We start from the raw sequence: 12,386 nt of genomic DNA, 5'->3' as shown, positions 1-12,386 counted from the left end.
TTATGGCCCCCAACACAGGCCTAATAAAACATATTAGAAGTGTAAAAATAAAACAGACACAATTGAAAATCATTTTTCAGTTTATTTTTCTTCCTCAGAGCATATTCCGTAAAGTAAGTCACATGTAATTTACTTCAGGAAATTATAAAGCACAGCAAAAGTGAGAGAAAAGCTTTTAAAAATGTGAACTTCTAAATTAGTGCAAAGCACGGAGTGGTTACGCAACAACATTACAGCAGATTCAAAGTTTGAATCTCAGAGGTCTTTCAGCATCTCCTGTCCAGGTGTCTCCTTCCAGGTAGCAGGCCAGGTGGCTTTGATGCTGGGTCTGCTCTTCAGACGGTTATAGTAAGCTGCCAGTTTAGGGAAATGCTCCTCCGATAACCTAAAGACAGAAGAAGCGTTGGTGTGGGACATTTTCCTGCATTCATTGTTGGACCAGAAATTATTTCTGATAATTCGAGCGGCTTACCCAAAACGGAAGAGATAAGCAATCACTGGGTAAATAGCTACATCAACCATTGAAAAGGTCTTTCCTGCGAGGAAATCGCCTGATCCCTGAAAGTCAGAGCAAAACAGTGTTGAGCCAAGATACCAATGTTAGCAAACTGGGGATAGAAGAAAAAAAAAAAAAAAAAACAGAACATAATGGAGGCACATTCGTGTCACACAGCTTTTAATTATTAGTGTTTTTTTTTCCGTTTTTTTTTATTTTTTATTAAAAGGTAGCTTTGATAAATGGTTATATAATAAGTATCTCACCACTAAGACTGAAGTGTAAAAACAAAATGCTGTGGTTTTACTTGGGTTTAGTTTTTATACTTGATTGTAACTCCAGATCCTGTAGTTCTTAAATTATAGATGAAGCAGATGTCGCAGTATTTTCACACGAGTGTCTAGTGTTTTAACAAAGGTGAGACAATAAAACATTGAACTTAATTTTGCCTCCATTCAACAAAGATTTAAGGTTCATTCTGCATATAAGTTGTGAAGCACGAGACAAGAGTTAGAGCAAGTTAGAAAGAAAACAAGTCAAAGACATAATGCTGCTGAGGATCTACCTGCATGTATCCCTCCCACATTTTGACCTCAGCTTTCAGAGTCTCTGTGTTCCTCTTCACAGCAGAGTCGTGCCTCTCTCCCTCTGGGACCTTCCAGTTGTAATAGATTACGTCCGCTGTAAAATGTCCAACAGTCATTCGGTTAAAGCCACTCATGAAGCATGACAACTTTGAGTCATATCAGTAAAATCTGTCCGCTCACTGGACAACATTCACATCCACATGTGCAAATCCCTTTCATTTCCCATTTTCACCCCTCCCCCGCAATAAATGGAGCGCCTCATCTTGTGACTTAGCAGCAGTGCAAGCTAGTCTGAGCATGTGATCCTTTTTGGTTTTCATTGATGACCTTTCATCATCTCTACCTGTTATGAGGGTAGAGATGATGGAACTGCTGCATTGTGTTGTGCCTTAATTACGTGAGTGCACGGCTCATTAGTGGATGGCATGTGTTTTGAACCAGTTTGGCCTCAGGGGCGGCTGATGTAAGGCCGCCTCAGAGGAGGCTGACTGAAGAAACTATGTCTCAGTGGCTTTAAGGAGGCAGGTTGGGGTTTGATGTTGCCAAGAGGAATGCGGCTCCAGGTCTCACAAGGAAGACCTCTGAGTGACAACAACAGCAACTCTGAAATTATGGAGTTATTGTCGAGAAAGAGTGCTAGAAGTTGGATTTTCAGGGTCAAACGGTATGCCTGGCCTTGCAGATTTTCGGAGGCTTTTCATGTAAGGACATACATACCCATTTTGTTGCCGAGCGTGAGGCCCTCAAACATGCGCTGGTACATGAGTGCGATCTCAGCGGGGCAGTCAGGGATCAGCTTGTTTCCCTGCGACTTGAACTGGTTCTGTTGTTGGATACATGAAAAGAGCAGCTGTTATGAAGAGCTCCGGTTTCTTTTCCTCTACGGTGTAGGATGTCTTATTGTCTGCAAGACTTTGTGAGGCATACAAGATTGAGCAACCCTCCCACTCATTAACCCCTTGGTGACATTTGTCTGCATAAAACTTTATGCAGGGCCAAGGCAGGTTCTCACCTCCAGGTACAAGCAGGCAGCGTAGGACTCATTCAGGATATTGTTCCCATGTTTGAAGGCAGGAAGCTTCAAGACAGATAGCAGAAAAGTTAAACTTAGAATAAATTATTTTAGGTTTAAGCATTCCTATTTGCATCAGAAAGTGTATATGAATCAATGCACGTCAGGAAAAACATTATTTCTATGAGAGTTTGAATGATTTCTAAGGTAATGACGTGCATGAAATGACTTACCTGCCCCCTGGGATTGAGATCTAAAACTTGCTGCGACTTGTGCTCCATTTTCTCAAAGGAAAGCAGTTTGTGGTTGTATCCCTGCAGGTTCTTCTCCTCCAGAGCAATCATCACCCTCCAGCAGGGAGGAGAGCCAGAGCCCCAAAGCAGAGTCATTTCCTTGGCCATGGTTACAGAGTAGACTGGTGCCGCTAACAGATGAAGGTATGCTGGTGAAGGAGGTGAGGAATGAGCCTAGATGGCTGCACAAGCCTGGTTTTATAACAAGCTCCCGCCCTCCACATCCGGGTTGGTGGAAGAATGTCCCATCCCATTTTTATGTTATCACCAAAGATCAGTGACGCAAGACTGTTGAGATAGTTCACACTCATTCTAAACAGGTCAAACTGCTCTCCTTCTGGTCATGCAGAGCAAAATGACGTGACAGTTAAAGTCTGTAGATTCCATTATCTGTTCTGTTGAAATCACCACCTAATTTTAGAGAGGATTATGGCCCCAGCTGCTTGTATTCAAAAGGAATACTAAAGTCTTGTGAGTGGCGGTGACATCTCTTGCTTTGTGTTGCTACTCTTTGATTTTAAGTGCAGTATGGGTAGCAGTGAAAAACTCAAATTCAAAACCAAAGATGTTCAATTTTATGTAGAAGTAGAAAATTCAATAGCACCTATTCAAATGATTATTAATACCTAGCAAACTCTTTACAGTCAAACCTGAACATTAAACCGTTGTTTGTCATGGTGAGAAATCTTTATAAAAACACTTTTTAATAAAAAACAGTCAAGCCTCAAGAAAACGTTTGTGCTCAATTTAAGGTGACAATATAAGTGTTTGCATAGTTTTTTAACTTACCACGTAGAGTTGGGTTCTGTCTTCCTGTTGCATGTGCACAACATTCTGACAGCTCATAGTGACTCAGCACTTTTCATTCTCCCCTGCACACACTGAAAATTATCCTTGCGCAAACAAACACATGCCTATAGAGTGTAACTGACCACCTATCTGATTTTACTTACAGGTGATATGTAACATATACACACATATAAGATGCATTTATCTCAATGGAAGAAATCAGCACATGGTGCACGCACGTTGTGCACATTGCATACATACCCATATGTATGCAACAAGACAGTTTCTCTGAAGCTGTCTTTCGTAGTCGAATGTTTGAAGGAACAAACTGTTTTCTAATTGTTTGATAGAGTTTCCACTCTGTAGCACTGACTCAGTCTGCTGTAGCCTCGGAAAGACAACGTGTTGAAAGAAAGACTCCTCCAGAAATCACAAGAAAAAACATGTCTACTTGCGTCACAATTTCCTGTGTTGTAAAGAAAATGCCTCTTTGAACAACTTAATTTTAAAGTTAGTTTTTTCACAGTTTTATTCCGCCCATTTGAAATTCTTGCCACTGCGAGAGAAAAACTCCACCCAAGTGTTTATCAGTATGCAGGCGAGGGTTTAATGAGTCCCGATGAGTATTTCCTCTGAGTGTGCGTGAGAGAGGCTTATTTCATGTTTGCTCTGACAGCAAAACAAAAACCTTTTCTGTTGATGGAACATGTGCAGTAGAGAAGAACAGGTGGAAAGCTTCGGCCTTTCGGAGGGCATTTTCACAAAATTATGCTCCTGTTCACCCTTTCTCCTTAAATGGCATCCTTTATTTTTCGTTTGCTCTATGCCTGTTTAATATAATGGTAGTGTCCTCCTTTGTGCACCCATTATAAAGAGGACGACTGCTTCATTCGCCAGCCTGTATAAATAAAGGTTAAAAGAATGGATGAGAATACACACAGAGCTGCATTGTAGTTCTATGATAAACACAGAAAACACATCAGCATGCTTCAAACTGTAAATCATGATATCTGTCTCAGTCAGAACTTGTATCTTCACAGAAAAAGTCTAATTTTAAACAACTTTTAGGCTATTTCTTTAAATGTAAAGCAGGGCCTGTAGGAAGTCTTTTAGTAGCCAGGTTTGTTTTTGCAGATATGGATTGTACAACCAATTAAATATACAGTATTTGGCCAAATTAAAGTACCTGCCCCAAGTGCACACAAGAATACAAGAATGTCGTCTGGTACTGCTCTACCTGTTTGTGAATGATTTGTGAAAGATGTTTTCTGGAACAGGAAAAAACATTTCAATCAAAATCACACATAGTTTCTAATATTTAAAAGTAATACAGCCGACATGCTGACATAAAGCATGGTGTTGTCTCTCTAAGAGGCAGCACATTCAGTATAAAATGCAAATCATACAAAGGACACACTATTGAACACTGCAATTTATGCAAAGTCCTGACAACACAGGCCATTTGAGCTACCTTTGTGAAGAGCAAACCAGTTTCTGTATTAAGTATTTATGTTAGAACGCATAGATCGCGTCCTCAAAGGCTATGCCTGCTTTCTTTGTTTTCAGACACATTATATCCCCATACACCACATACAACAAGGCAAGGCAATGCATGTCAAGGCATCTTTATTTATATAGCGCATTTCATACCACAGGCAACTCAATGTGCTTTACATAAAGACAAGGCATTTAAAAGAACAGCATAAAGCAGCAATTTAAAGAGAAAAAAATAGAATAAAAATCAAAAACACAGTTAAAAGCAATCAAAGAAGAGGGGAAAAAGAAACTCAACCATAAGCACACCGAAAGAGAAATGTTTTTAACCTGGATTTAAAAGTGCTCACAGTTGGGGCTGATTTCAGTTCTGCTGGTAGTTTGTTCCAGTTGTGTGCAGCATAACAGCTAAAAGCTGCTTCACCGTGTCTAGTTTGAACTCTGGGCTCCACTATCTGACCTGAGTCAGCAGATCTCAGAGCTCTGCTGGGTTTATACTCTGCTAGCAATTCATTCATGTATTCTGGACCTAAACCATTCCGTGATTTGTAGACGAGAAGCAGAACTTTAAAATCTATTCAGTATCTGACCGGGAGCCAATGTAAAGACTTGAGAACTGGGGTGATGTGATCTGATCTCTTTGTTCTGGTTAAAACTCGGGCTGCAGCGTTCTGAATGAGCTGCAGCTGTTTGAGACTCTTTTGGGGGAGTCCAGTCAGAAGACCGCTACAGTAGTCGAGTCTGTTGGAGATGAAAGCATGAATCAGCTTCTCCTGATCTGTTTGGGACATGAAACCCTTAAAGTCGGGGTAGGGGATCTTTTTCTGGAACATTTTTTTACATATTGCTTGAAATACTCTTCACACCCTCATTGCAACCAATTAATTAAAAGTTTTGACACAAATATGAAAAGTTTTAGTGGCCTCTAGAACGTACAATCTAGGAAAAACAGTATCCAATCATTGTGAACGGACCGTTCACAATGATTGGATTCTGATGCCGTCTATCAAACTGCAATCTGCTCCTCCCTCCCCCTGTGTTTTACCTGTGTATTTTCAAAATGCAGCTTCGCTGGACTCAAAATCCAGGATCTCCTACCCTACCTTTAATTCTGGATATGTTCTTAAGTTGACAAAAGGCTGATTTGGTGACTGATTTGATATGGTTGTTGAAGGTCAGGTCTGAGTCTATCAGCACGCCGAGGTTCCGGACTTGGTCTTTAGTTTCTAGAGACAGTGACTCAAGATGTTTACTGACAGCAAACCTCTTCTCTTTGTTGCCAAACACAATGACCTCAGTTTTTTCTTGATTTAACTGAAGGAAATTTTGGTTCATCCACTTTTTGACTTGCTCTAAGCAGATGCACAATGACTCTATAGGACTGCAGTCATCTGGAGACAGTGCGAGATATATCTGTGTGTCATCTGCATAGCTGTGGTAGTTGACTCTAGAGTTCTTCAGAATTTGACCCAGAGGCAGCATGTATAGGCTGAACAGAAGGGGTCCAAGAACTGACCCCTGAGGAACTCCACATGTCATACCCACTCGATCAGATTGATTACTTCCAATAGTCACAAAATAACTCCGCTCCTCCAAGTAGGACCTGAACCATTCTAAGACTGTCCCGCTGAGTCCTGCCCAGGTTTCCAACCTGTTCAGCAGTATACTGTGATCCACAGTGTCAAATGCAGCACTTACAACAGCAACCTTGTGCTCAAAACTTCACATTTTCTGTTACTATTCTGTAATAATCCACATCATAAACACTGAAACATCCTGCATGCCATCACCGTGGCAACAGTCAGAGATTATCCACACATTCTTCCCTTCATTGAAAAAATAAAATAAAAAACTAATGTCAAACTCTTCACTCAGTCACAAACTGCTGAGAAATTTCTAATAAATCGATTCACAAAATGCGACACAGCATAATTCATATTCACGTTTACATTCCCTTGTGGACAAGCAACTGTTGGACAAATGAAAAGAACCCTTAAAAACTGGAGGTCAGAGCACATATCAGACTTTGTGTACATTGGAATCTGAAATACGAGACTGTGAAACTGCGAGCCCAGTGTTGCCATTTTTCTAAGCTCAACCCTAATCTGAATTTAGAGTATTTTGGGGCTGTTTATTTAATTGTGTTTCCGAATTTGAGATCTTTCTCAAAAGGTGTAGATGACATCATATGATTTCAGGGAGTAACAAGCAGCATCAGACCCAAAGTTAGGGTTTAACATTAAAGAGCTGAATACATACACATTAATTAATTGAAGTTAAGATGTTGATGTCATCATGTGAAATTTTATCTACTGCAAAAGTCTTTTACTTGCTTCACGTACAGCTTAAAATAAATTGACCAACTACCTTGGTCAAAAATTGACAGAAACAGTTTAATTAATTAAAATTTTGACAAAGAATAACAACATATGTCTTTTTTACACGTTCTTTTTCAACATTTGAAAAGTCACGTATGTCATATCATGTCAACTGTTAGCTGAAATAAATCAAACAAGATATCAAATAAGTCAAATCAATGTTGTACAAAGCAAACAAAAACACGGTTTTACAAATGCAATGAAATGTTTGTGTTTCAGATTTCTTTCAGTGTGTCTTGTCCCTTGGGGTTCTCCAGCCAGTGAGGAGGCCAGCTGGCTTTGATGCTCGGTCTATCCTTCAACATCGTGTAATACTCTCCCAGTTTGGGGTAACGCTGTGCAGACAATCTACAGTACAGAACAAAAGTTGATTAATTGGTGTAAAGCAAATGCAAACAGGATGTTTTCCTCACTTCTCTGCCTCCCTTACCCAAATCTGAAAAGTATAGCAATCGTTGGAAAAACGACCACATCTGCCAAGGAGAAAGACGGCCCTGCCAGGTGAGAGCCCGAGCCCAGCTTGAGAGAAAGAAAAGACAAAAATTCCGCAAGTTTGAACACATGGCTTTATGTTGAGTTGATTTCCGTGTCTACTGGTCATTCACGCACCTTCTGCAGGTAGCCCTCCCAGAGTTTGAGCTCAGTTCCCAGGGCTTCTCCATTTCTCCTCAGAGCCGAGTCATGCCTCTCCTCTTCAGGGACACAAAAGTCATAGTAGACAAATGAGTCTGGAAAGAGGGAAAACATTTAGATTACACACAAACAACAAGCTTGTACAGCTGAACATTTAATTACTTCTATTGTTTGTGGACAATATACCCCAAATGCTAACCCAAACCGTAACGTAGCCTCTATGCCCACTTTAGCACTAACTCAGAAACTGTGTTTTGCTGCATTAGCACTAAGCTGTGGTCCCTATAAGGATTACAGGTCCCAACATGGTCAGTGTTAGTACCATCTATGGTCCTAATTAAGTACAGAAAATGAGAATACACACACACACACACACACATATATATATATATATATCAAATGGTAACTTCCCTTGATGTGCAACTTCCTCAAATACTTGCAAAATAGCATTTTCTTTAACCTACAATACTATACAGTAGTGTTTAGGAAGTATGAATGTTATTGTCAAGATTCTGTTGGGATGGTTTGGTAACTTTTCTGAACAATCTAACAATCTCCTCTGTTTTTATCTCACTGTCGAGGCAGAGAGCAGATTTTTCCGTTTGTCATGTCTGGCAAGGTGCTCCATGTCCCCGTACGGCAGTTGTGCAGTTCTATCGGGCTAGGAGAGAGAGCTGCCTCAACTGTGGAATCCCACTTGAGCACAATACAGGAAACGTCTGGCACACAGCATGGCCAGGAGGTCAAATTTCAGGAGTTAGAATCCTCTGATGAAATCTGGACCATTTACGCATGCAAACAGGGATACAAAAATGTTCATAACTCCTCTCACCCCTACATATGTATTTCTGTCAAAAGACTGAAAAATACCTGAATTAATTATTATATCATAACTATTGTGGAGTTTCTATTTTGTCCATTTGACATTGTGACAGTCTATAAACAACATTATACATCTTGATTTACATCTACTTGTAGCAAATGTGTACTAAGTCTTGAAAATAATGCACTTTAAGGACTATTTTAAACTACATCTTATTGGAATGTATACATCTTAGTCACATTATTACTGTACTCCTGCCAGAGTTTTCACAGCATCTTGCAGCACACACACCCTCTCTACAGCGTAGGCTCCTGGCTCATAAGTTGCCAGGTCAGTTTTCTATAAGCAACTTTAGGCTTGTTTTTTTAAAGAACACCATCGCTTATTCTGGGCTTGTTTTCATAGATCAGACTGATGTTTCTGTCTCCTGATCTGGTAACAACAGTACCGCTGGAGTTCAGTGCAGAGCAGGATGGCTGGGGTAAAAAGAAATGAGCAGTACTACGATGCTGGTTATCAACTTGATAAGTCAAACCAGTTTTTCCTGCAGACAGGGCTGTTATCAGATGTCCAATCACAGCTACATATTTGTAGCTGGCTGAAAAATAACAAAGCTGCTGCAGCCAAATCAGGAAGGAGAAATCACAGAAAAAATGCTGACAATGTGAATGCGTAGATTCATCTGCTCAGTATCACTGCAACAATGACAAAGCATGAGGATCTAGATCTGATGGTGAGCAATTTAGTACTCTGCCGATGCAATGCTAGCAGTTATAGCTGTGTCAGTGGGATTACTGTAAATATCTAAGTTCTTTTTATCCCCCTTATCACCCAGGAACTAGAATGACATAATAAAAAGATTTCTAATGGTCCAGGAACTCAGTTAGCCTAGTTTTAAAACATTTAATTGTGAAGTGAAGTGAAGTGAAATTTATTTATATAGCACTTTTCAGCAACAAGGCGATCCAAAGTGCTTTACAACTTACAGCTATCCACAATTGTATAGCTGTGGATATGAACATAAACATACAGACATGTTTTGACTCAATTTGACGAGTTTGATACGCTGCACTTTACGAGAAGACTCTGAGTAAATAATTCAGGTTCAGTAAAAGTTAACAGAAACAAGTTTTTGAGTAATCGGTCTTGGTTTTAAACTAAGTATTCTCTTTTGCTAACGTCTCTTTTCACAAAGAATCTTCTCGGTAAAAGCACATTGTCAGAGAGTCAGACTGAGACTGTCTCACTGTCCAATCACCATCGGTCTGAAGGCGCTTTCACATGTGTTAATCTCTTTCCTGTATGAGTTGCTTTTGGTGATACAACCTGATATATATGAGTATATAAGTCAAATCCAGAATTGAATCTGAAGGTACCTCAATTAGCCACTAAATGTGCTTTGTAGTACAGGCCCCTGGACAGTTTAATCTTTCGCAAACATGTTTATCACATTAAATGGAAAATAAAAATCAAAAAATCAGTTGAAGTAGTATGTGAATAGTTGGGTTGCGCAGTAATAGTCAGAAATCCAGCATGAGCAGGTGAAAAATTTTAAGAAAACAGTTCTGTGCTTAGGCTCTCTACTTCACATCTTTATATCAACAGAATAAACAAACGACAGAAGCGCACACACAGAGTTAAATCAAAAGTCTGATTTGGTAAACTTTCATCTTACTGAATTTTTCGTAGACTTGGAGACCCTCAAACATGCGTTGGTACATGCGTGCTTGTTCTTCTGCTCTGTCTGGGATCAGTTTGTTTCCCTGAGACTTGAACTGGCTCTAACAAAGATAGAGAAACAGAAAAAAAAAACATTCAAACCGTTGAACCTACATTTGCAATCATTTTCTAATTAAAACCTTTAGCTGAGGCTCCCTCACCTCTAAGTAAAAACAGGCCGCATAGGATTCATTCACGATGATGTCTCCATGTTTGAAAGCAGGAACCTGAAAAAAAGAAAAAGTGTAAAAGTTGGAAAGAATATTCAAGGATTAACAGCTACTCTGAGTTATAATCATATTTGAGTGTTAGAGCCCCTCTTGAGTTAGCTGGAGCTACTGGGAGCTCATTTAGCCAAAGTGCTCCATCACAGTGGTTCCCAAACTACTTAATCTGAACCACCTCCTCTCACCACTCAATGGTTTTATTCTGAGCTTATTTTGAAATGAACTTCTTTCAACAATTAATTGTGAGTACGGTAAGTGAACAGTCAGTTTGACATCAGTCAACAATTTCTGTTTTGAATTTTTTCAAAAATGTATTCATTCCTTTTTACTCCCTATAAATGACTTATGGTTTCACCATTTATTCCCAGCCTGTATAGTGAACTAACTGCTTTAATCATTCACTTTTAGATTATTATTTCAACTATTTTCTCTCCTTGATTAGGAACTTGCAGCAAACTATTTCAGCTGTTCATGCATACTATCAGCCAGCAGTTTCAAGTGTTTATCTGTGCAATTAACACGCCTGTTTTGACACCGATAGCTCTGTTTCATCTACACATGAGCAAGTCATTTCACCTGTATAGCAACAGTAAGTTTCAACCAGAAAAACCTGCTGCCCAGAATTTTAACTGTTTGTGCAGCTTTTTAACCTATTTGTTACCTCAACGATTTATGCTTTCAGTTTGCACTTTGCTTTTGTTACTGATCCATCGGCATAAAGCGATTTCTCATTTCTATGCTTTGGTGTTTGCAGGGTTTTCCAAAGACCCCTTACCTGTCCCCTGGGATTTATATCTAACACTCGCTTTGAGTTGACCTCCATTTTGTGAAAGGACAGCAGTGTTTGGTTGTATCCCTGCAGCTTCTTCTCTTCCAGAGCAATCATCACTCTCCAGCAGGGAGGAGAGCCGGAGCCCCACAGCAGAGTCATGTCCTTGGCCATGATTTCAAAGTGGACTCTTGGACCTCACAGCGGTAGTTACTATGGTGTAAGGAGGACGAGGAGTGTGTCTATGAGGCTTCACAAATGTATCTTTATAGCAAGTTTGGATTGTCCACATGTGGTTGGTGGACTTTGACCATTTTTGTGTTATTGCCAACAATCAGTCACTCAGTAATAGCTCGACCACACTCCTCCACAAACTTTCCTTTTGTTAGTCCAAATCAGCATGGTTTGACTGTGAATATATCTTGCCTACAATTCAGAAACTGCACTGCTGAATTCATTGCCTACTTCAGTATGGATTATGCCTCCAGCTGCCTTTATCTAGACATTTATTGGTTGCAACAACTCATTAGAATGATCATTAATACCAGCAACCCCTGAAATTAGAGCCAGTTAGAGAAATGGTTTTAGTTATAGGAGAGAAACTTTCAGAAGGCCACGAAGTGTCAAGAGAATGTAGATAAAGGGTAAAAGTAAGTGTATTCGTGTTGTGTTTATGCATGTAGAGATCTTGTCATTGTTGCAGGGATTTAGTTAAACTCCTGACAAAGTGACTCAATAGTTGTCACTGTCAACAATAGTAAACTGTATGGAGAAACAAACCGCCGTCTCCCTCCATTTCCTATTTTCTTACATATCCTTATTTTTATTTATTCTTTGTCCCAGTTATTAATTTCATGTTAAATTATTTGATTTCATTTAAATCTTTCATTATCTTGTGCAGACTGTATTCAAACAACCTGTATAAATGAAGGTTTAACACTGGCTGAAAACAGAGCACATAAAGTATGCTCTATGGATCTGTGATACACACAGCACAACATAGGCACATTTTCATCTCTAAATCATAAGATATTTATGATTTACAACTGAAATCTGTGATCCCATAGAAAAGTTCATTGTTTTATATTTCTTTCTCCCACTAATTAGCTTTTATCTTGGAATATTAAAAATCTGGGCTTGTAGGAAGCACTTGATGATTAATATGC

The 12,386-nt window shown here is 39.5% G+C and overlaps 2 protein-coding genes across 2 annotated transcripts; both read right to left on the bottom strand.

The window, feature by feature from the left end:
* Nucleotides 1–62: 62 nt before the first annotated feature.
* LOC142367285 (glutathione S-transferase A-like) lies at nucleotides 63–2,571 on the bottom strand. The gene is made up of 6 exons (XM_075449280.1): nucleotides 2,329–2,571; nucleotides 2,096–2,161; nucleotides 1,801–1,906; nucleotides 1,062–1,177; nucleotides 473–558; nucleotides 63–385 (listed from the first exon to the last, which is right to left on the bottom strand). Exons 1-6 carry the CDS (start codon nucleotides 2,494–2,496, stop codon nucleotides 256–258), a joined length of 672 nt encoding a protein of 223 aa, XP_075305395.1. The 5' UTR covers nucleotides 2,497–2,571; the 3' UTR covers nucleotides 63–255.
* Nucleotides 2,572–7,109: 4,538 nt separating this feature from the next.
* Nucleotides 7,110–11,394, bottom strand: LOC142367203 (glutathione S-transferase A-like). The gene is made up of 6 exons (XM_075449160.1): nucleotides 11,227–11,394; nucleotides 10,386–10,451; nucleotides 10,181–10,286; nucleotides 7,659–7,777; nucleotides 7,480–7,568; nucleotides 7,110–7,397 (listed from the first exon to the last, which is right to left on the bottom strand). Exons 1-6 carry the CDS (start codon nucleotides 11,392–11,394, stop codon nucleotides 7,265–7,267), a joined length of 681 nt encoding a protein of 226 aa, XP_075305275.1. The 3' UTR covers nucleotides 7,110–7,264.
* Between the last annotated feature and the right edge of the window lie 992 nt (nucleotides 11,395–12,386).

This window comes from Odontesthes bonariensis, chromosome 18 (genome assembly GCF_027942865.1).
Source record: "Odontesthes bonariensis isolate fOdoBon6 chromosome 18, fOdoBon6.hap1, whole genome shotgun sequence".
Taxonomy (NCBI): Eukaryota; Metazoa; Chordata; class Actinopteri; order Atheriniformes; family Atherinopsidae; genus Odontesthes; species Odontesthes bonariensis.
This window is presented reverse-complemented; position numbering and strand designations above follow the sequence as displayed.

Coding starts and splice junctions, on each gene's coding strand:
- LOC142367203 (XM_075449160.1), bottom strand. CDS start 11,394: ATGGCCAAGGACATGACTCTGCTGTGGGGCTCCGGCTCTCCTCCCTGC. Junction 7,569..7,658: donor GGGAGGGCTACCTGCAGAAG/GTGCGTGAATGA, acceptor CTTTCTCTCAAG/CTGGGCTCGGGCTCTCACCT. Junction 7,398..7,479: donor GCTATACTTTTCAGATTTGG/GTAAGGGAGGCA, acceptor TCTGTACTGTAG/ATTGTCTGCACAGCGTTACC.
- LOC142367285 (XM_075449280.1), bottom strand. CDS start 2,496: ATGGCCAAGGAAATGACTCTGCTTTGGGGCTCTGGCTCTCCTCCCTGC. Junction 1,907..2,095: donor CTGCCTGCTTGTACCTGGAG/GTGAGAACCTGC, acceptor ATCCAACAACAG/AACCAGTTCAAGTCGCAGGG. Junction 559..1,061: donor TGTGGGAGGGATACATGCAG/GTAGATCCTCAG, acceptor TCTGACTTTCAG/GGATCAGGCGATTTCCTCGC.